Source organism: Arctopsyche grandis, chromosome 1 (assembly GCF_051622035.1).
Source record: "Arctopsyche grandis isolate Sample6627 chromosome 1, ASM5162203v2, whole genome shotgun sequence".
NCBI lineage: Eukaryota > Metazoa > Arthropoda > Insecta > Trichoptera > Hydropsychidae > Arctopsyche > Arctopsyche grandis.
Genome location: NC_135355.1, coordinates 10,578,369 through 10,601,428, shown reverse-complemented (window position 1 = coordinate 10,601,428; position 23,060 = coordinate 10,578,369). Strand labels below are relative to the sequence as shown.

The 23,060-nt window shown below is 31.4% G+C and overlaps 5 protein-coding genes across 5 annotated transcripts; 3 read left to right on the top strand and 2 right to left on the bottom strand.

Annotated features, from left to right (window-relative positions):
* Positions 1-564: 564 nt before the first annotated feature.
* LOC143919208 (uncharacterized) lies at positions 565-1,996 on the top strand. Its single transcript, XM_077441453.1, has 3 exons — positions 565-717; positions 923-1,063; positions 1,149-1,996. Exons 1-3 carry the CDS (start codon positions 678-680, stop codon positions 1,316-1,318), a joined length of 351 nt encoding a protein of 116 aa, XP_077297579.1. The 5' UTR covers positions 565-677; the 3' UTR covers positions 1,319-1,996.
* Positions 1,997-2,068: 72 nt separating this feature from the next.
* Positions 2,069-6,097, bottom strand: CaBP1 (Protein disulfide-isomerase A6 homolog CaBP1). The gene is made up of 8 exons (XM_077441352.1): positions 5,951-6,097; positions 4,125-4,321; positions 3,727-3,954; positions 3,481-3,642; positions 3,186-3,395; positions 2,951-3,108; positions 2,703-2,861; positions 2,069-2,622 (listed from the first exon to the last, which is right to left on the bottom strand). Exons 1-8 carry the CDS (start codon positions 5,979-5,981, stop codon positions 2,466-2,468), a joined length of 1,302 nt encoding a protein of 433 aa, XP_077297478.1. The 5' UTR covers positions 5,982-6,097; the 3' UTR covers positions 2,069-2,465.
* Positions 6,098-7,439: 1,342 nt separating this feature from the next.
* LOC143918883 (SOSS complex subunit C homolog B) lies at positions 7,440-9,851 on the top strand. Its single transcript, XM_077440976.1, has 3 exons — positions 7,440-7,574; positions 9,460-9,623; positions 9,696-9,851. The coding sequence occupies exons 1-3, from the start codon at positions 7,544-7,546 to the stop codon at positions 9,849-9,851; spliced, it is 351 nt and encodes a 116-aa protein (XP_077297102.1). The 5' UTR covers positions 7,440-7,543.
* A 110-nt stretch (positions 9,852-9,961) lies between these two features.
* Positions 9,962-10,941, top strand: Mettl5 (Methyltransferase like 5). The gene is made up of 4 exons (XM_077440965.1): positions 9,962-10,096; positions 10,176-10,390; positions 10,463-10,603; positions 10,681-10,941. The coding sequence occupies exons 1-4, from the start codon at positions 9,962-9,964 to the stop codon at positions 10,838-10,840; spliced, it is 651 nt and encodes a 216-aa protein (XP_077297091.1). The 3' UTR covers positions 10,841-10,941.
* Positions 10,901-15,293, bottom strand: Aldh7A1 (aldehyde dehydrogenase 7 family member A1). Its single transcript, XM_077440952.1, has 8 exons — positions 15,006-15,293; positions 12,680-12,896; positions 12,356-12,573; positions 12,069-12,284; positions 11,808-11,987; positions 11,543-11,725; positions 11,268-11,474; positions 10,901-11,194 (listed from the first exon to the last, which is right to left on the bottom strand). The coding sequence occupies exons 1-8, from the start codon at positions 15,186-15,188 to the stop codon at positions 10,982-10,984; spliced, it is 1,617 nt and encodes a 538-aa protein (XP_077297078.1). The 5' UTR covers positions 15,189-15,293; the 3' UTR covers positions 10,901-10,981.
* Positions 15,294-23,060: the final 7,767 nt, after the last annotated feature.

Here is a 23,060-nt window from a genome sequence, read left to right as displayed (position 1 = left end):
TGTACATATGTATAAGAGAAGGTACCATTTCCGGTCAATTTCAAAATTTGATAAATATTTCGAACAGGGTTCGAAAGGCCGAACAAAAAATCCCCAAAATTCGCATTTGGAGCCATCGGGGGTGCGGAGGGCGAAGCCCCCAGGGCGTCGGAGGCGCTGGTGACGTCGGTGATGCACAAAATGTATCACTTCGTAATTTGTAATTTCTAATTCATGCATCAATTTCTTTCCGAAACCAGCCATTTCAATTTCGATTCTGGATTCTACTCACACACACACACACATTCATTCATCATTTCGAACGGGTCGGATTGCTTAGTGTTTAATGTGCCAATTTTTATTACGATTAATTATATATAAATTACCTTGCATTATACTTGTATATAACATACAACTTTATTTTTATTCGTATTTTAATTGCTTTTCGAAACCACCCGTTGAAATCAACGGGCACAACACTAGTTGTTTATAATTGAAGCCACACCTTCTGGTATCACTTATTTACGAAAAAACTTCGAATTAACGGGTTTATTTGTGTATGTAAAATAATAAGGTACAATTTTTAGTTATGGCAAGTTTAGTGTTGTCGTGCAGCTGTGGTTGTTTAGCGACCGCGTCTTGCATCGCTGAAGATGCTTCTTCCTCTCAACGATTGCTGATCTTCTTCCGGTGTCAGGATGAGTCGACTTCTGCACATTTTGACCATATTTTTAGCCGGTAATCTTGTAGAACTTCACTCGACTTTACTTCTTACCAGTTTCATACAACAACCTGTGGAATGTCATCCCAATTGCTGTTAAACTACCCGCATTGCACGTGGCGTACCGTTGACCTTCTCATATTTAAAAGACAACTCCCACAATTATAAATATGAAATCGAATCAAAACCTGGGTTTAATTGATCATTTTTTTTAAATTACAGTGTTGACGATAACGGAAGCGTTATCAGGGATCGGTAGAGGAGGTGGAAAGAGCTCCTACAATTCAACTGGACGCAAGACTACGTCTACCACACGAGCCGGTGTCCGGAATCCAATCCTCTCCGAACCCGAAGAGGCTAAATGTTTGTATTTCTTTTACTGTGTTAAATTAACTTGAGTCAAGTTCGAGCCAATTTATTTAATATAATATGTTACGTATGCTTGCAGTGAATGGAGAAAAGCAGAAGTCGAGACCAGGGATATCAGCTTGGGGGATAATCGCTTTAATAATAAGTTTAATACTCTTGTGTATGGGAACATACTACTCCGTGTTGTTCTATCCACTGTTGTGCACCAAAGAGAGAAAATATGACATTATTGATTTATCGCCTGTTTAATTCATTCACGATAAAATTGTGACAAGAATAATACTCGAGTGTCTTACGATGCCATTTACACTTAAAATATTTATACACTTGTTGCATGCATACATACATATGTACTACTATTGATATAGCACATTGTTCTCTTAGGTGAAAAATTTCCCTTTTAAAGTATTCATTATATTTAGATCTTAAATATCGATATATTTTTATATTGACTAAAATTCCATTCAGTGCTTAGTGTATAAGTAATTGAATGATACATTGTTTTTAACCAATGATTTATCAAAAATTAAAAGTATTATGTATTTTTTTATACATTTAAATAAATTTAGGCTGAATATACACAAATCGTACCATTAAATATCAATAATGTTACTTCAGATCAATCAAATACCACATACTATATTTTGTGAGGATTATTATAATTTATTTCTAAGAAATTTTAGTCATAATTACGGCTCAAATTGTATTAGACAAAATTTTTATATTAGAATATTTAAAAAGTTTTCAAATATAATTACTTTTCTACAATTAATGTCATAATAAGATTTCCATTCTTGATATTTGCCATAAGACTGCTATTTGTTAGATAAATTGAATCTATGTATGTATTAATCATATTCTAAATTTTAAAACCTCTTTTGGGTTGTATTTGTTAATTAATTAAAATAAAAATATAGATATATATCTACTTAAAAGTTTATCAATGTTGCATTCTGTCATTGTAACCTTTAAAATAATGGGTATTTAAAAAAAATCATAATGATTTTAAAAAATAGATTTTATTAATATTGACTTGACAATTGTAGGATGAATAATAAATTCAGACATAAATACAAAGTACAACATGCATATGGAATTAATTACATACTACATACGTATGGTTCACATTGGAATGATAAATGTCCGAATGAAGAATTACTTTGTAACCTGGAAGTACGTACTTATACAATCATTATCCTAGTATTATTATCAGTTCTGAGAGAATATTACCAACATTGATATTTAAAACATTATCAATATTTATACATCCCTTTATGTTGATATAGATCTTATTATTAAATTCATTTAACGTACTTATCATATAATATTTTAAGTATATTTAAAAAAAATCACACACATTTATTTACTTAAAAATTGACTCACTGAGTATTTAAACCTATAATTCATCTTTGTCCAAATCAATATCTGACAAGTCTATGTCTTCTTCTTGTGGAAGCTCACCATCCTTGCCATCCCAAGGTTCGCAACTGTATACTTTTGGCATCTCAGCTCCTTTAACTGGCGCCGTCTGTCCTCGGCCGAAGGACAAGTCCCTAAACAGTTAAAATCATATATAAAACACACCAATCTACAAATTTCTGAATTTTAAAATAATGCAAGGTAAAATATGTACCGCAAAAATTCATTTATTCCGTTTTCTGAGAACGATCCTCTGAGCAGAGAATATTTCATTTTTTTGACGTTGACAACTGCCATAGCTGGATATCCAAAACCTCCGATTTCTAAAGCTTCTTCAACTGAAGGCTGTTGGCCAGCTTCAGCCCACACCCATCTGTTAAAATAAATCAGTCATATTTTAGAATATTTCATCAGTTATGTGAGTGATAAAGAAAATACTTCATGAAACTAAACAATACATACCCCCACATTTTTTTCTTATACTTCTCACCCATGGCGGTTAATATATTCATATATGCATTTCTGCAAGCGGCATCACAGTCTAAAATATGAGGTAAAATTGACACAACGCAGAGTGGCTTATCGGTACACGTGTCTTTAACTGCGTTTTCATTAACAATCTGTTGAAATAATCACTTTTAAATAAATAATTAAATTTAATAATAATAATATGTTTGAAGATAAGAGAATATTGTACTTGAACTAATTCCGGTGCTGGCATATTTTCTGATAATTTATCCAAAGCCCAATTGACAATATCTTTCGCTGTTCTGCCTCCATTGTATTCACTGACAGAGTCTGAATCTTTCTTTCCCATTGCAAACATTTTGATTGTAGGATAACCTTGAACGCCATATTGACTGGCTTTAAGTTGATTCACCGTTGCATCTAAAGCACCTAATTTTACCTGAAAATAATAATTTTGAAGTTATTTTATTTAATAAACTTAGCAAACACTGCTTTAAATTAATAGAAATTAAAACGATACAAACCTTTCCTTTCAATTCAGTAGCAGCTTTGGCCCATTGTGGTTCCAAACTTTTGCAGTGGCCACACCATGGAGCAAAGAATTCAACCAGCCAAAGATCATCGCTTTGCATTACCAATTTATCGAAATTGGAGTCAGTCAACTCCACAACGTCATTTGAATCAGGCTGTAATAAAATAAAATCAAATAGAACCTCCAACCTTTAGATATCTAAAAATCATTTAAAGCTGTTTTCACATGTTTTACTAACTTTAGATCCGCCACTTGACGATTTACCGCCGAGTTGAGCGTCTACTTTAGACCTCGCTGCCTTCATTGCTGCATCAATCATATCATTAGCTGATCGTCCTCCATTATACGCCTCGGGATTATTTTTATCAATACCGAAAATTTTGATAGATGGGAAACCAGATATGCCATACTCTCGGGCCAACGACTGATGTTCATCGGCATTAACCGCTCCGACTTTCACAACACCCTTAAAATTTAAATGAAATACAATGAGTAAATAAAATCGATTTAGTTCAGCATGGTTGTTAAATGTTAATGGCTATGTCGTGATAATTTAAACAACTCATAAGAAGAGTTGTTAAAATGTACATAAAATATTATCAGCGATATTGCAATTTATTTCACGGTGTTGCTTACTTTTAAAGCCTTTGCTGTTTTTGAATATTCAGGCACGAGCTGTTTGCAATGTCCGCACCATGGTGCATAGAATTCGACTAACCAAACTGCATCACTCTGTTTCACCATTCTATCAAAATTGGCCGGCGTCAAGTCCATTACGTCTCCACTCGACGGATACATGGCTAGAGTGTGCTGAACACATACTAGAAGAAAACCTGAAAAATAAAAAATAAATTAACAACATTAGAGTTTTATTAGAAACTAGTTTTTAGGTGTGGATTTCATCAAAACCAGTTTTATGAATACTAATGAGAAAGGGGACAATGACCTTAATAAAAATCCACCCAGGATTAGAAATACACAAATTTTAAATGATACTATGCATAATTATGTAGTTTTGAACAATTTTAATAGGTAAATAGTTATAAAAAAAAAATTTTAGAACTCAAATAGGACTTCAAAACTTTTTTTGTGAAAAATTATTTATTGGTACTATTATTGTAAAAAGTAAATGTGAGTTATTTAATGTTAATTGATTTTTTTAGAATTTGTAATAATCAAAAATAATATAATTTAAGTTTTAAACCCAATACCTAGAATATTTTTAGGCAGTGCTTAGTTTCTATGGTCGATTTATATATGTATTTATATTTTAAGAATATATTTTGTTATATTCAATTTGTATTTATGATTTCTTGATGAGGTGACGAACCCTTTAGGTTTATCGTTTATACCACCTTCCGAAGAACCATTAATGAAATAAATATTTCAAAGATTTTTCAGACCAAGAACACTGTATATGGTTAGCTGAAAAATTTAATTAATTAGGATCATAAAGATTCCAACAACTGTTTAAATTTGTAAAAATAGTCCAGCTGATGTTTTTTCACAACCGTATTTTTGATTAAATATTACTTTCAAATGACGGGCTGAAAACCAGACTGGTACAAGTGACATTTAAAAAAAAAAGCTGGTTTAAGTGCTAAAATAATAGCATTTCATATATACTATTATTTTAGCACTTAAACCAGATTTTTTTAAAAATGTCACTTGTACCAGTCTGGTTTTCACCCCTTCAAATGTTGGAGTACATGTATTAAGTTGACCATTCGTACTGTTTTAACCAGTACAGTACTGGATTTTAGAGTATCTATGCTGGTAAGGCGTGAGATAAAACCAGTACACTTTTTTTATCTAATAGATGAATTTAAATATACAAAGCCTTCAGCGAAAATGATGTCTCGTACAAAAATATTGGCAAATTGATTAAATATTGTTTTTTTTTACCAGGAACATATGTATCTGCCGAAGAAATTTTTTTCTTCGATGAACAATATGTGGTACAGTGATAAAACTCAATATTGAATGTTAGAACTTTAAAATGTTTGCTAATCGATAAAAATAATTCTAACCAGTTCTGTGTAGAATTTTTTAAAGCATTAAATAAAAATATTCTTTATGTAAGTTTTTAATAATGGAAGTATTTAGATAAAAAAAAAATTTTGATACGTCCTGATTTTTAATTTGAAAAAAATGGTATGTACATACGTATGTCGCAATATGCAATTACAAAAATATATACGATGAGGTATGTAAAAATAGATTCATCCGAACAATCCCATATAAGATGTAGATGTGGCAAATAATGCGAGATAAAGTTATAAACCACGTATCTCAAATAAATAGCCATTCGAAGCCGGCCGGCATCAAAACATTACATAGAATAGAAATTGAGAAAAAAAGTGAGGTGGAAAATGGTGTTCGGTGAATCGGTGAAATCGGTGGACTTGTACGGTGGAGAGTGTGCGTTTTTCCGGAAATGATGGTACTGTACTGTACTGTACCTGTCAGACAGGGAAGCAGTAGACGAGCCATGGCCGAAGACAACTGACGCTGTAGCGGCGCTAAAAATCATCGACACACACTGATTTCGGTTAACCGAGGTGGGACCCTCCTATTGGACCAACGCACGATACTCTCTCTCTCGCTCTTTCTCCTTTTCTTTCCGTATCTTCTGTTTCATTTCATGCGCATGCGCCTTGAAACCTCTATAAATGACACCTCCATATTTATAGCGAAATACATTGAAATACTGGTGCTCATTTTTAAATGCGATATGCGATTATTTATCCGTCTGATGATTTATATATTTAAATTTACTCGTCGCAGAAAATCTTTTATTTTATTATTAAGTTTTCGTTAATACGTAATTCGAAAATTAAAAATATCTTGTGTTTATTTAGTTAAACTTTCGGTTCGGTGATTACTGGTCACAAAGTACTCGTCTCACAGTCACTAAAATCTCTATAACGGAACATCTGGCAGCCGAAAAGTCCATCATACTAACGAAAACTTGAGTGCCAAATTTTGTGTATTCGCGATTTTCATGGCAAAAATTGTCTTTGTGACCACCGCAATGTGACGAATAGTCCAATTACCAAACTTTCGTTGTGTTAGTGTCTTTGGGGCCGTCGACACCAACAATATTACTTATAATATTTTCCATATCCAGTTCCCATATAGCAACCTGTGGTTGCTATACGGGAACTGGATACGGAAAATATTGTAAGTAATATTGTTATTGTCGACGGCCCCTTTCTCTTTAAAAAATCATCTAATATATAATTTCGAAAGAGACTTTGTATGTATGTAAGGTTTGGATGGTAGAATAAAGAAAAAGCCCATATATATGTATATTATTTGTTATCGATATTTCCCATTGGAAAATACACAAGCATTTAGCGCCATCTATTGAAAATTAGTTTAATTTTAATACATTAATTTAATTTAAATTAATTAATTTTTATATTGTTTATATGTAGGTAGGTAGGTAGTTTTTATTTATAAAAAAAATTATAAAAATTTCATCGGGGCTATCGCCAGTAACTTGTAAACACATAGCAAACGGCAGAGAGAAAACTAGGTTCGACGATGATTAACTTCTTCAAATGAAGTAGTAACTCCAGAAGAAATAAGAATCTACGATATCTGGCGTTTAGCAAAATTGCTGTTATTGCTCTGATAGTGAATCTAAGCTGGAATTTGATTAAAAATGCAATTACATGTACTAATTCCTGTCAGCAACGTTGCATACTCCACAAACATGATATAACCAAAGAAAAGACAGTCAGAGATGTCAACTTACAGCCATGTAATAATAAAGAATGCTAAAACACTATTTTACAATGATTTGGAATTGAATTGTAACAAAATTCAAATGATAACGAGCCGTAATCGATTTACAATAAGCATTGACAAGAAATAAAATATATCGAGCATGGTCATGAAATGTGCGTGTTTTGCCGTCATAATGGTCGTGGTGGTGTCGGGGTTAGGATCGGCTGGTGTTGTCTTGGTGACGTCTTCGTCACTCTTCCGCATTATCATCATCAGCATCAGCATCAGCATCAGCATTGTCAGCATCATCAACACTACACATGGCGTTCCCTCAGCCCAATGCCCAGCGAGGTTGCTTACATTTTTTTTCATAGATTTAAGTTACTTTCATTGTAAGTACAAATGTATTTAACATTCATATTACCAAAATAAATTTTTTAAACTTTTTCAATATAAAAAAATTATTCATATTTTCAGCAAATTTTTAAAGCAGTAAAATCAGTTTAAGGCAATCAAAAAAAGTTACCTTATCAAAATTATTAACCATCATTCAAATCTTAATTTTAAAAAATCGTTTCTGAACTAAGAGGTTAGTAAAAATTATACACATTTCTGAGAAGAACACTTAGCCGACTTGATGCTAAGAGAAGAGATATATTTCTGAAAAGGGCACTAATTTTTGCTTACATTTTGTATGTAACCATAACATGCACAGTAAAACTTCGATTTAACGGACTAATGCGAGCAAGGGGTTGTCCATTCAATAATAAAGTAAATTTTTTGAATGTAGTTTTTATTAAGAAATTAAAATCAAACGAGTATACTATGTTAATAGAAATCAATAAAGAACCATTCAATTAAATAAATAAAACCGTTAAAACGAAGCTTTATTGTACATATTACTAAATACATGATTTATCTATGACTAAGAACTTGAAAACTTTGAATAACATTATCCATGTTTATAATTATTACAGTATTATTTGTATCTTACATTCCACAAATATTAAATTTTTATTGTTCATATACAATGCAATATTACATCATATGTACATATTTATTTTAAAAACAAAATACAGTAAAACCTCGATTATCCAGATTGTTAAAAGCAAACACAAATTTTACGATTTTGCTGCTTTGCATGTGACATACTAAAATTGCTTTCAAATGTTTACTTTCGTAATGGCATAACATAAGACAGAGTATGAGTCATAAATGCATAACATAAAAATTCGAAAATAAGACAGAAATGTGTCAAGACATTTTGTCTTCAAAATTCAATACTCAAAGGTCGTTTTTTTTCTTGAAAATTTGATCGCGATTTAAATATTTATTTTTAATATTACCAATATGGAAAAGAAAACGTGTTTTATTATCAGTAAAAGACAAATTAGATATAATCAATGCGTTAAAAAGCGGTGTCTAAGGACGTTTTTTTGTCAAATAAATATGTTATTGGAATGTCAATGATCTCGGATATGAAAAATTATGAAGTTTACTGATTCTTTAATGTCAGAAGAAGGAAGCTCAGAGCGTAAGGTTATGAAAAAATCAGGAAATGAAGAAGTTGAAGAGTATTTTTATGTGGTTTATTCAAAGCCGATCGTTTGGACAGCCAATAAATTTCTGGTCCATTATTGTGTGAAAAGTATTTGGCAGCTTTAAAAAGAACAGCTAATTTTAAGCAAAAATCTATAATTGAATTTCTTAATAATTTATAATTTAATGTTGATCTTTATGTTATTATATTTGTAAATGTAGACAAAATAAAAATTATTCATACTAAATGTACACGTCTTTCCCTGTCAATTATGATTTTTTCGATTATCCGGATTTTTCATTATCCGGACTACCTTCATCCCCAATTAGTCCGGATAATCGAGGTTCTACTGTACTGCAATAGTCAATATATCAAATAAGTACCTGCATATAAATAATTATTCATATTAATAATGGAATATTGTATGTAGATTAAATAAATAAATTTGTGTTGATATTGACTCTAAATATTATAAGAGATATACTATTATAATAGGTCAAAGGCATCTTTAATGGTCAATCAAATATAGTCAATACAAGAATAGGTTTCTAAGACAGTCAATATTATATAAATATGAACATACAATGAAAAATTAATTTATGTAAATATGCTGAAAAACAATTTAAAATTAATGATAATTTATTTAATTTTATTTGTTTATCAATATTAACTAACTTTTTACTATCACATTTCCAGAACTTGCTAATAGGAAAATTCTAGAAGAACTGCATCTAAAGAAACAGATGTTATTAAAACAAGGTGCTACATCAAATCTTGGCGGTTCTTCTGTATCTTTAACTTCTACTCCGATCACCGCACCCCTTCCAGTTTCTACCATACCACCGATATCAGCCACTGCTGTAAGTTGTTTGGAAAAATAAATAATCTCCATATTTATTTTGTATTTTTTTTAATCTGTTTTATGTTTTAAGATTTTGCCGCAGATGTCCGATACGCATATGATTAACACTTCACATAGAGCTGCACTTAACAACGCTAATGCTACATCGTGTGGCTTTTTCGTACCGCAAGACTCTTCGTTTGGAAATCAAATACTACCTGTGTTACCGCGCTTTGATACGAAATGAAAGTTTTTAACTTATAAGACAGACTGAAAAGACGTTTCTCGAAAACCTTAATTTAATTGTTGTGATTTTTATCTACTAGTGTTATTATTTTGAAAAATTAGTGCATAAATATGTCTGTTTGTATGAAATTGAGGGTCTTAGAAGAATGGCTGCAAGGATTGGAAGGTTTCGATAAGCCGAAATTAACATTAGAACAATATGCGACACCATCGCATATAGCTAGTTGTATGACACACACAATGCAGGTACTTCTATTGAAATTTTGCTTGGAAGATATTTCAATATTGAAATGTTACTTGAAATTAACTCAAAAATCTATCGTAGGCTTCCTTTGAAGATATAGAGGGTAAAATTGTATGTGACTTGGGTGCCGGCTGTGGTATGCTGTCGTCAGGTGCTGCTCTGTTGCAAGCATCGTTGGTACAAGGATTCGAAATTGATCCCGATGCCTTAAGCGTCTTTTCTCAAAATATGGAGGATCTCGAAGTAACTAATGTTGAAGCTGTGTGTTGTAATATTTTTACTGGCATTTCAGAGAGGTGATTGACAGCGTTTCTCTTTTCATTCATAAATTGTTTAGCAATATTTAATCGTATAATTTGTTTTTTTAGGTTCTATAAAAAGTTTGATACTGTCATAATGAATCCACCTTTCGGCACAAAAAATAATTCGGGGGTTGATATAGAGTTTTTGCAACAAGCTTGCAAACTTTCTACATGCTCTATTTATTCTTTGCATAAATCATCTACTAGGTGTGTAATCAATCATTTTCATGTTTCTTCCAGTTTTTAGGGATTGTTTTAATTCTGTAGTTATTCTAAATCTGCAGATCACATATCATTAAGAAAGCTAAGGAATGGGGATTAAAATCGAAAGTGGTTGCTGAACTTCGCTATGATTTACCATCATCATATAAGTTTCATAAAAAATCTTCTGTAGATATCGCTGTTGATTTTTGGAGGTTCGAATTGCCCGAAAATGATTCATAATTTGAAAAATTCTCTTATTAAAATAAATATGAAGAGGTAAGTAAAAATATAAAGTATTTTTATACAAATTGTTTAATGAAATTATACATAATTGTATTTACAAAATAAAATAAAAAATGATTGAAAGAACCTTTCAATTTTTTATTCAAATTTAATTCCTTGTGCGAGAGGAAGCTCTTTGGAATGGTTGATTGTAATAGTGGAGCGTCTCATATATTGTTTCCACGAATCGCTACCAGATTCCCGCCCTCCTCCGGTGTGTTTCTCACCTCCAAATGCCCCACCAATTTCTGCTCCCGCTGTTGGGATGTTCACATTTACAATTCCACAATCTGAACCTTTTGGACCAATCCACTAAAAAAATTTAAAAATTATTAAATCGTGTATGAAAATTTCTTTTAAATGTATTTGTATGTATATAACGTACTTGGAAAACGTTGCCAATATTTTGGGTGAAAAGACTTGAAGACAAGCCTTGATCGACGCTATTATTCCATTTGATGGCCGTATCTAAATCTATTGCTTCTAAGCAGTAAACAATTGGCGCAAAACATTCTTTTCGCACCACCTCAGAATCGAATGATAATCCTGATATGATCGTTGGCTCCACATAAAAACCTGGCCTATCAATTACCTAAAAATATATTATGAGATAGATATACAATTACTTGTTATACATATATGTATAATTATACTCATTACTTTTCCCCCGAATTCTATCTTTCCTCCCAATTCCAATGCTCTTGCAATCGTTTCTTTGTATTCTTTTACGGAATTTTCAGTGTGCAGTGGTGCATACAGAGTTTCCGAATCTAGAGGATCGCCAATCCTCAATAATACCTGAGCGTAAGCACTTTTCAGACGTTCAACCACTTGTTTGTACACCTGATGTAAATTTATACTTAAAATATATTTGTTTACTTAAATCAATTCTTGTCAAGAGATTGATGTTTTAATTTTTTTATACTTTAGTGTGTAGAATCAGCCTTCTAGTAGTTGTGCATCTTTGTCCAGCTGTTCCTACGCAAGCAAAAACTGAAGCTCTTACAACCATTTCCAAATCTGCATCATCGTTAACAATTATGGCATTGTTTCCACCTAATTCTAGAAGATGTTTTCCAAATCGCTTCTGAACTTCTAGTCCAACCTTAAAATTATAAAATACATATTGACCATTTATGTTTGAAGATTTTTTTGGATAACATGAATAGACTTAAGTTAACTTTACCTCTTGACCAACAGCTGTGCTGCCAGTAAAAGATAATAATTTAACTCTGGGATCTTTAGACATTAGTTGTCCGATCTCTGCTCCACCGACACAAAGAGATGCAACTGCACCGGGAACGTTGCATTTCTGTAGCACTTCAGAAATAATTTTTGTCATTGCAACAGCTATCAAAGGTGTAGTTGAAGCCGGTTTCCAAAGTAAAGTGTCTCCACATACCTAAAATTGATTGGGAATAAATGAATAATAGACAGGTGTGTTGAATTCTAAGCATACAAATGTTTTATCACCATGGCAATTGCACTGTTCCAACCGTATACTGCGGCGGGAAAATTAAATGCTGAAATAACTCCGACGACTCCTAATGGACTCCATCTTTCCAAAAGAACATGACCTGGTCTTTCAGATGGGATGATTGATCCAGGCAACATGCGTGATAAACCAACTGCGTAGTCGCAAATGTCTATATATTCTTGAATTTCTCCCACTCCTTCTGCCAGTATTTTACCTGAAAATTTTATAAATACATATGTGTGTTTTCATAAATATACAGTTTGTTGATGAATAGCTTATGTGTTTCATTAACAATGAATTTAATTTAAATAAGTTTGTACCCATTTCAAGAGAAACAAGCTTTCCTAAGGGCTGTATATTTTCTCTGAGTGCATTTCCTATTTGCCGTACAATTTCTCCTCGACGTGGAGCTGGCAGTTCAACCCACTCTTGCCATGCCTGACCAGCTGCAGTCATACAAGATTCATAATCTTTTTGGTTACCTTTAACAACTTCAGCAATAATTTGACCATTGGCAGGATTTATCGAAGCTATGACCTAATAAAAATTACATATATTTTTGTTGAATAAATAATATTTAATAATCAGTATATATGTCACAGTGAGATTATATTCAAACTGAAAATATATTTTCACTGACGTTTCAGTGAAATCATAACAGTTACATTTTCAGGGTTAGTTTTATTAATTTAAAATTAGATTGTTGGTGTTGGTATTATTTAAGGGTTAGGGCCGGGCCGCACCGCTCAACTCGCGAACAACTTGGCTGAGGGCGACCAGACCAATGCATGCAGGTAGATGGGACATGCTACACTCGTCAACTTGTTTGTCGCACACATTTCCATACATTTTTTCGTGTCGCGCAACAAGTCGGCCGACAAAGATGCACGGTGCGGCCTGGCCTCTAGTATAGGTTAGGTTAAGTAAGGGTTGGCCCTATCCATTTAAGATTGGGTTGTTAGGGCTAAATTTATAGAATTAAACGTTGTAAATTCATTGTTTGATACATTTTCACTGCTTGAATTCGTGGAAATATATGTTCACTAGTGAAAATATATTTTCACTTGAAATATGCTTTCACTGTAACATATTATATATGTATATACATATATATATACACGGTTCCGCAACAAAATGTCCCAAGACAAAACAGAGAACACATATACATAATTGGAATTTCACTATTTAACACAGTGCAGGGATACATATTCTATATCTAAATATTTTTATCTATCAGTGATTATCATTTATTTTTTCAAAACAATGATAAAAATTCGGATGTGACCAACCCACGACATACGTAAGAAGCATCAACAACTTTGTGTTCCTGTAAAGTTTACATGTCCAAATGCGGGAAATTTTCCGGGACGATGTTCAATTTAGGAGGACGAACAACTCAAATCCAGGACGTCTGGCCACTTCTTTAAGAATTTATATGGATTTAATAAAAAAAATTCGGATGTGACCAACCCACGAATTTATCTACATATGTATTTGAGGAATATAAGAAGAATAAAAAACAAAATCGATAATGAAACATACATACACGTTCACATATGCCGGCTCTGAAAGCATTTTCGATACAAATCGAACGCAAATGTAGGGAAACTTACACAAGGCAAAAGTTCTACTTCCGGTTATCGGATTTTGTTCAAATTTTTTTAATTACTTAAGATCATTATATATATATATATATATATATATATATATATATATATATATATATATATATATATATATATATATATATATATATATATATATATATATATATATGTAAATTATAAACATAAAATATCAAGAAGATAGAAATAATTTAAAAGGTCAAAATAAAATACTTAAATATTGTTTTAAAAAAAATTGCTACTTCCGATGTACGAATTTGAACTAAAACCTTATCAACTCTTAAGTTAGCACATAAAGAATACAAATATAAATTTTCAGCTTCATACGTTCAGTGATGTGGAAAAAATCTTGTGGTCACAACATTTTTGACTTATCTAAGAGGAAAAAATCCCACTTCTGGTTTATTAAATTTAATGATTTTTTTAAATTTGTATCATATTGATACAAGTATTATACTTGAATTTTCTCGTGAAGAGCACACATATGAAAAAAATAATGGAAAAAAAATCGAACAAGCTACGTCCGGTTGACAAAATTTTATGTATAACTTGGTATTAAGCTTAAACTTTCAATTCAATAAACCAAAAGGCTTCTGAGAAAAACCTCGATTCTCTATAGAATAAAATTACTACTTCCGGTTGAGGTAAAAATATTTAAAAAAATGTCATTGTGTGTACAATTTATAATTTCTATTACATGTAAAAAAAAATCATTATTCGTCGAGCGGTTTGGTAGATAATTGATTCTAAAAACTTATTTACACATGTAGTATTAACAAGCATTTCAATAACCGATACTAAGTTTCAGTTCGATAGGACAAACGGTGTTCAAAAAATTCCCTAAATACGCAAAAATACATACTTACACACACACACATTCCTTTTTATCATGAAAACGTGATCAGTGATCGATTCTGAGTTCGAGTCAGTCAAAATCTCGAGTTGGAATTTTCGCATGACCATAAAACTTCATATATTGTTACAACGTACATAGTTAAAGTAAAAATAAATGAAAAATTACCTCGCCTGATCCAGCCCATTTTCCATTGTAAACTCCCAAGTTGGTTTTCTGAAGACCTAAATCTTTAAGGAAGCTGTACTTGGAATCGTCTACAAGATAAGCAGAGGACGAGAATTTCTTAGTTGAAGCCATGGTCTTAAGTCTTGCAAATACCAGGCGTTTGCACACTAACAAAATGGTCATTTCTCGAATTTGATAAGGTCTCGAGTAGGTCTTATCTTACGTTAACGAATGACAAGCCGAGAGCGTCAAGTGATCATACTAAACTGTGTACATATTTTTATCACCAAGAAAATAATTGACGCATGTAGAGGTCAAATATAAAAAATAATATAGTGATAATTTGTTTCTCTAATCTTGTATCCCGACAATAGTTTTATTATTCCAAAATACTTCACAAAATATACACATTTTTATTTTATTTTATTTTATTTTATTTTATTTATTTGGAAAATTTACAGTTTACAGTTTATTAGATTGATAGTAAAAAAAATATAATTATGTTAAGTAAACCATTAATAATTTTCACATATAGGTAAAAAAAGAAAAGCTCAAACATTTAAAATAAGAAACAAAAATGATAATAGAGTAAGATAGTTAAAGAAAACAAAAAAAGAAAAAAAATAGAAATAACAGTATAATAAAAATATCAGAATAATAAGAATAATAATATGATAAAAATTATGAAATAATATAAAAAATATAATATATAACAAAAAACAAAAAGACAAAATAAATACATCAAAATAAAAATTCATAATCATAATCATAAACTTTCATTAAAATTAATCATCGAAAAACAAATTTGCAATAATTACTCTAGCTTGTATAGCATTAATATTAAATAAGTCAAACATAGAAATTGTTAAGATTAGTGTGTTGACGGTGGAGCTTGCACGCCAGATGAATGAGCTTCTTCCATAATTAGAAAAAGTATTAGGTATGTAAAGGAGCTCATTACATCTAGTCATTCTATTTGGTACACGCAATGATAGTCTGCTCAATAATTGAGGACAGTCAATCGAGCCGTTAAGGATGTTCAAAATTGTTGAGATGTCAGCTATCTCCCTTCTTTTGACAAGAGGAAGTAGATGCTGACACCTACAAGCATCTTCATAGGAAGTATAGGTTAATCCAAAACGGCTACTGACGTACCTCAGGAATCTCTTCTGAATGCGCTCCAATCTGTCTCTTGCACCAGAGTAATCTGGGTTCCAAACTTGGGATGCAAACTCAACAATACTTCTTACGTATGCACAATATAGTATTTTGTATGATTTTATAGAAGTAAAGCATTTGGAGGACCGGATGATGAACCCGAGGGCCTTCGACGCTCGAGCTACAACATTGTCAATATGTTTACTAAAGGATAGATCAGAGTTTAAAAAGACTCCCAAATCCCTAATTTCCGATACCCTTGTGAGTCTATGTCCGTTAATTGAATGAGGAAAGTCAACTGGACATAGTTTTCTGGTGAAGGTTATGCAGGAGCATTTTGCTACATTAATTTCCAACTTATTTATGCTGCAATAAGCCTCTAGTCTGAACAAATCATCTTGTAGGGCCAAAGCATCATTTCGGTTGTCTATTCTCTTGAAAATCTTCATATCATCAGCAAATAATAGTACATTTGAATTCTGAAAACATTTTTCAATATCGAAGATGAAAATATTGAATAATAGAGGTCCCAAGAGGGAGCCTTGTGGAACACCAGAAGGAATATTCATCCATTTCGATATAAATCCATTTAATGAGACAGCCTGTGATCGACGCGTAATGTATGAGGTGAACCATCTATAGAGATCACCATGAATACCGATCTGTAAAAGTTTTTCAAGGAGAATATCGTGATCAATCTTGTCAAATGCCTTACTATAATCTGTATATATAGTATCAACCTGAGACCGATCGTTCATGGCATTAGTAACGAAATCATTAAATAGTAGTAAATTTGTTGTAACTGAGCGTCCTTTCTGAAAACCATGTTGTTGCATACTAAGAGATTGCGAGATAGCTGGAAAAAGTTGGTCGTACACTAATTTTTCTAATATCTTAGCAAATATACATAGCTTTGATATAGGCCTGTAATTGGAAATTTCGTTTTTTTTTCCTTTCTTATGTACAGGAGATATGAATGCTGATTTCCAGATGCAAGGTACAAGGCCCTCACTAATAGATCTTTTATAGATAATGGTTAGTGGTAAAGTTAGGCTTTCAGCACATTTTGAGATAAAAATTGGAGAAATTAAATCTGGGCCTGCTGTTTTATGAATATCAGTTGATTTCAAAATATTTAATACTTTTTCACTTCGAATTTCAATTGATCCAATTTCAGAGGAAGATGTGACAGAACAGACGTTGGTTGGTAAGGGATAAGAGGAAGTCGATTGATTAGAGACCGGTTTAAGGAACGTCGAGTAAAAGAAGGAAGAAAACAAATTACAAATGTCCACCCCCGTATCAGCAGTAATGTCACCATGATACAGAATATGAGGTAGGACGTTGTTTTTGTTCCTTGATTTAATGTAGGACCAGAATGCTTTGGGATTCAAGGAAATGTCGTTTTCTACTAAAGTCATATAATTTTTGAAACATTCTTTCTCTAAAGTTTTTGCCCGATTGCGTAATAGTACAAAGGTATGATGGTCAGCCAGGTTGTTATAATTTTTGAATTTCTTAAAAAATTTGTACTTTTCCTTCAGGACTTTTTTTAGGGGTGCAGTATACCAAGCGGGAAATTTTCTACTTTGAACATGTTTCTGTGGGATATATTTATCCCTTAAATTATATATAAGATTATAAAATGAATTTACAGCATCATCAAGAGAAACAGTATGTAAATAAGACCAAGAAACAGAGTTTAATTCATTTTGAATCTCGTTATAGTTACCAAGATCAAAAAGGAATCTAGTATAAGGTTTAGATTTAAGTGATCGATAAAAAGTTAGATCAGCAGTAATTAACAGAGATTTATGATAAGGATCCTCAGGAACGAGAGGATCTAAACAGGCATCTACTACCAAATGTTCATTTGATAAAACTAGATCAAGAATACGGCCGAATAAGTTAAGTACTCCATTATATTGTTTAAAATTACAAAAATGTAATGCATCAATAAGAGTCATTTCGGTGCTTCTTAACGAATTGATAGGTATAAGTCCTCCTCTGGAGATATCCTGGGACCATTGGATGTTACTTAGATTGAAATCTCCAACAATTAAAAATCTATCATCCGGGTAGTTAGTTGAAATAGTAGACATGTTTTCAAGAAAATTAGTAAGTTGAGTATTAAAAGAATTACCTATGTTCTCAGAACATAAATACAATACACATATATGAAATTTGAGAAGGTTGCGATGATTAGTGGTGCTGCGTAAAGTGAGAGATATCCAGATATCCTCCGCAGAAGAGTGCCACTCTGGACGTGAAACAACTCCAAGTTCACGCTTAGTTGCCACAAGGCAACCACCACCACGTATTTGGTTTAAGCTAACATAATTACGATCTCTTCGCCACACTATATATCTTTCATCAAAGAGTTCCTGATCACTTATAGTGTCCATCAACCAAGTTTCAGTAAGCAAAATAATATCATAATTGGACATGTTTATATTTCGTAAAAAAATATCAGTTTTTGTACGGAGACCACGTACATTTTGATAATATAAATTAATAGAATCCATTAAGTGGTCTCAGAAAAATAATAAAAAGGTACTCACACACATATATATATGTGCATATACAAATGCATATAAACACATACACACATATGTACATACAATTATACACGAAAATACACATGTCAATATGTATGCAAACATAAAAATGAAACGTATTAATAGAGTAGGAAAATAAAGCACATGGAAATAAGGAACATGGAAAGTACACAGAATAAAATATAGCAATGTAATAAAAATAAGATAAATTGTAAAACGTAAATAGAATTGGCAATTGATGAGTACGTAGTGATAGACGTGTAGATATCTAGAAGCATAAATATCAGCAGTTATGTGTATATGAATATAAATATACACATACATGCTTGCATCCATAGAAGCGATACGGAATTACCGAGCAAACCATCACTCGTGATACCAATTGAGTTAAAATAAAATTAATAAAGCGAATTATATAGTTTTTTGGCAAGTATTTGTTCATAATATAATAATAAACAATGATTTAGATGACAATTGATGATAGAATTGAAAATAAAGTGCGTTCAGAAATATAAGAAAGAACCAATAATTAATAAAGAAAACAAAAACCATAATATATGGGTAGAATTGATAGAGTGCATAAAGATAGACGTATAAGCCTACATGCGTAGGTAAGCATAGACATATGTATACAAATGAGCATGCATCAATAATTATAAACAAAGATATAGAACTATTGTTCAAATAATAATCATTGATGGTAGTAAATGAATCTGAACATATATTAACAAAGTGAAAAATGGAATTAACCAGTTTATATTCTTTAACAATAATATTAATATTAAGACAATAATCAATAATAGAAGTGAAACTATAGTTATAAATAGAGCAAAAAGTATGGAAGAAATTACAGTAAAAAATGTAATTGCATGTACAAGTATATGTAATTATAAATGAAGATATAGAATCAATTATCAAACAACAATTATTGATGATAGCAATTGAATTGAAATAAGTATAAGCAAAATAAAATATGGAATTAGTTAGTGTATATTCTTTGATAATAATATTTATATTCAAATAATTATTATTAATAAAAGTGAAAATATAGTAAAAAATATGGTGGAAAATACAGTAAAAAATAAAGTAAGAAATGTAGATATAAAATATAGAGAAGAGAATAACAGGATCGGTAAATATAATTGTCACATAAAAGAGAAGGTAAGAAAAATATAAATAAAAAATTAGAATTGATTGCTTATTCATTGAAAAAATATTTATATAATCTTTTTTAGGTCGTCCAAAGTCTTTATGTGTAGAATCTTTGAAGTGGAGTTTTTTCTTAAAAGTATGTTTGAATTTCTTACCCAGACGTATTGAAACCCCTTATCTTTAGCATAGGATTTTGTTTTGGTCAAAAGTTGCTTATTGGCAATGGTTAATTGATCATTTATGTAGATTTTGGTATTATCAACACCAACACCTATATCATTAACTGTGAGATTCTTGTGTTTACGGGTAGTCGCAACAAAGTCTTCTTTAATATATCTATTGATGAAGTTCACTACAAGTAGTTTATCCGAAGTGCGGGTGGGAACTCTAGTGATATAATTAATTTCTGATTTTGGAATATTGCAATTTACAGTTTTGGAGATCGAGTCAAAAATATTAAAGACGTTTTCATTATTTTTACAAGGGATTCCTTTTATTTCAACATTGTTGAGCCTTAATCTCTGTTCATTGCTTGCGATTTTATTTTGTAATACATCAACAATATTCTTAAGTGACTCGATGTCTTTAACTTTATCCTCTACTGCACTTATCCTATTTTCGGCCTCAATAATCTTTGAACTGTTAAATTCACAAGTAGCTTTGAGGTCGCTAATATCAGTTTTTATCGTTTTTATGTCCTCTGCAAGCGACGGCAGGCATGATATGTTACGTTTGATATCCAGGATCTCCGTAAGTAGTGTACCCAATGACGGCGAAGGTGACTCGGTCAAAGACTGAGGACTTTGTGGATTACGGCATCGTGGACACTTCCATGTAGCCCTTTTAGTAGCTCCCAATTTATTGTAGCCGCCTTCAGTAATTTTGGCACAATTAAAATCGTAATGCCTCTTACAATTAGCACATTGAACTCCATTAGAAAATTGCGTTTCACAAGATGCACAACACTGCATGATTGCCAAATTGAATTGAACTAAAGGTTGACAATCTATGAAATTCACTCTGCGAACGAGAATGTATGGACTACCCACTTGAAACTTGAATTTATATTTTTTGAAATTATTATGAATATATTTTATAAGTACGAATTAAAAATAGCACAACAGGAACAAACTTTGATTGACAGATCTTTTTATTTTTTTTATTTTTTTGTGTTTTTTAGACCGTTTAGGTACTTTAATTAAATATTATTTATGGAAGAGCTAATAACGGTGCGAATGCGTCATCGATCGACAACGAACGACGGCGAACGAATTTTACAATTATTATAACTTTAACACCTTGTTACTATATTTTAACTAAACTAATTTCATAGAGCTACATAAATATAAATATATATATATATATATATATATATATATATATATATATATATATACATATATATATATATATATATATATATATATATATATATATATATATATATATATATATCTGTATATTTATTTATTTTCTATATATATTTATGAATTTCATGCAAATTTTATTTAATATGTAATTATGTAGTAACTTATGACTTGTGCATGTATAATATATGTATAATAGATATTTGTACAAACGATATACACAAATACATATGTATATGCAATTAATAATCATTTCATTGTTACTTAATACTTGTGCGACATCTATTGGCATACATATGTACATACATACATATATTGTAATGTAGTTTTCTGATGTCGTTAAAAATGAACACTATTTATCAGGGAACTGAACCGAAAACCGAGATAACCTTTATTTTTGCTGGAACGAAAACCGAAACCGAACTGACATTTTTTTTCGGTTCCGTAAAATTAATAAAATATACTTTGGGAATGATAGAATGAATGGAAAAACATACATACATGAATGTATGTAGATATATTAAAAATGTGTTTTTGAAACTTTTAGAATAATATAATATCGATATAATAAAACAAATCTACTTTGTTACAATATTTGGAGCTAATATGATCAAACTTGTCAACCTGTTATTTCTCGATTATTATTTCCCAATTATTATTTCCCGATACTATAGAACAGGCCTCGGCAACCTATGACCTGCGGGTCACGAAGTGACACGTTTGATGTTTTCAAGTGACCCATTTGAATTCTGCAAATATTTACCAAATTTTATTTTTTGGCCATATATATGTACATAGGTATACGAGTGCCAGATTGTATGCTACGACTAAACCGCATATGTACACATGTACATACATATGTACACATGTAACCTGATCTTATTTACCATGAAATATTTAATATTATCTCAAAATCGATAATCTTAGTTTAGAAATGATTGATTTTAAAAGCTCAACGTTGTGGAGATATAAATTCGAAACATTGCGAAAAGATTTAGAAAAAACGGAAAATAATCATCTTCTCATGATAACGACGTGTTGGACATCACCTCCCATGAAGTTTTCGTCTTTAAAAAATATCTCACTAAGTGTCATTCTGTTTAAGATTCCATTATCCATTATATTAATAAGAATATATTTTGCAATTCGCACATATGGACGGTGCGGTGCGGCTCTGCATCGGAATAAAATGTATGACACATAATTTACAATTAGCAATCAAAGATTCTATTAACGATTTCTATTTAAATACAACTATTCATATGTGAAGCTCGCGAGTTGTCAATGAACTCACTATACATATATGTATCATAGATAATGAACGCATTATAAATTGGCTATCAAAAGTGCACGATTCTAACACCTGTGAACGGAGAAACAAGAGTAAATACACCCATACCTGTAGAAATTAACTTCTAATAAAACAATCTACCAGATTCCTAAAAGCAGAGCCCGATGAAAAGTTGGTAAGCCTAGAGAAAGTCAATTAAGCATGAAAAAAAAGTATGTTGTCTGGATTTTAGCTATGTACATCAGAATCCGCCCTCTATTACGCAGTGCACCAGTGCGAAGCTGCATACGCTAGGAAATATTATCCTTTGAAATTTTGATTATGTATATGATCACAATAAGTTATAGCGAAAAGCTGTATAAATAGAGGTATAGACTATATGCGTGGATGTATTTACATTAACTTGCTAATGTGTACTTGAAATACAAGATAACCGAAAACCGGAACTGAACCGATATATTTATTTTTACCGAACTGGAACGAAAAAAATAACGGTTTGGGTCCCTAGTATTATTTATCCTTGAAAAAG

Coding starts and splice junctions, on each gene's coding strand:
- LOC143919208 (XM_077441453.1), top strand. CDS start 678: ATGAGTCGACTTCTGCACATTTTGACCATATTTTTAGCCG. Junction 718..922: donor TTTGACCATATTTTTAGCCG/GTAATCTTGTAG, acceptor TTTAAATTACAG/TGTTGACGATAACGGAAGCG. Junction 1,064..1,148: donor CGAACCCGAAGAGGCTAAAT/GTTTGTATTTCT, acceptor GTATGCTTGCAG/TGAATGGAGAAAAGCAGAAG.
- CaBP1 (XM_077441352.1), bottom strand. CDS start 5,981: ATGGCTCGTCTACTGCTTCCCTGTCTGACAG. Junction 3,109..3,185: donor CAGCACCGGAATTAGTTCAA/GTACAATATTCT, acceptor TTATTTCAACAG/ATTGTTAATGAAAACGCAGT. Junction 2,862..2,950: donor TATAAGAAAAAAATGTGGGG/GTATGTATTGTT, acceptor TTATTTTAACAG/ATGGGTGTGGGCTGAAGCTG.
- LOC143918883 (XM_077440976.1), top strand. CDS start 7,544: ATGGCGTTCCCTCAGCCCAATGCCCAGCGAG. Junction 7,575..9,459: donor TCAGCCCAATGCCCAGCGAG/GTTGCTTACATT, acceptor TCACATTTCCAG/AACTTGCTAATAGGAAAATT. Junction 9,624..9,695: donor CACCGATATCAGCCACTGCT/GTAAGTTGTTTG, acceptor TTATGTTTTAAG/ATTTTGCCGCAGATGTCCGA.
- Mettl5 (XM_077440965.1), top strand. CDS start 9,962: ATGTCTGTTTGTATGAAATTGAGGGTCTTAGAAGAATGGCTGCAAGGA. Junction 10,097..10,175: donor GTATGACACACACAATGCAG/GTACTTCTATTG, acceptor AATCTATCGTAG/GCTTCCTTTGAAGATATAGA. Junction 10,604..10,680: donor TTGCATAAATCATCTACTAG/GTGTGTAATCAA, acceptor CTAAATCTGCAG/ATCACATATCATTAAGAAAG.
- Aldh7A1 (XM_077440952.1), bottom strand. CDS start 15,188: ATGACCATTTTGTTAGTGTGCAAACGCCTGGTATTTGCAAGACTTAAG. Junction 12,897..15,005: donor AATGGGCTGGATCAGGCGAG/GTAATTTTTCAT, acceptor AATTTTTATTAG/GTCATAGCTTCGATAAATCC. Junction 11,988..12,068: donor GCACAGCTGTTGGTCAAGAG/GTAAAGTTAACT, acceptor TATAATTTTAAG/GTTGGACTAGAAGTTCAGAA.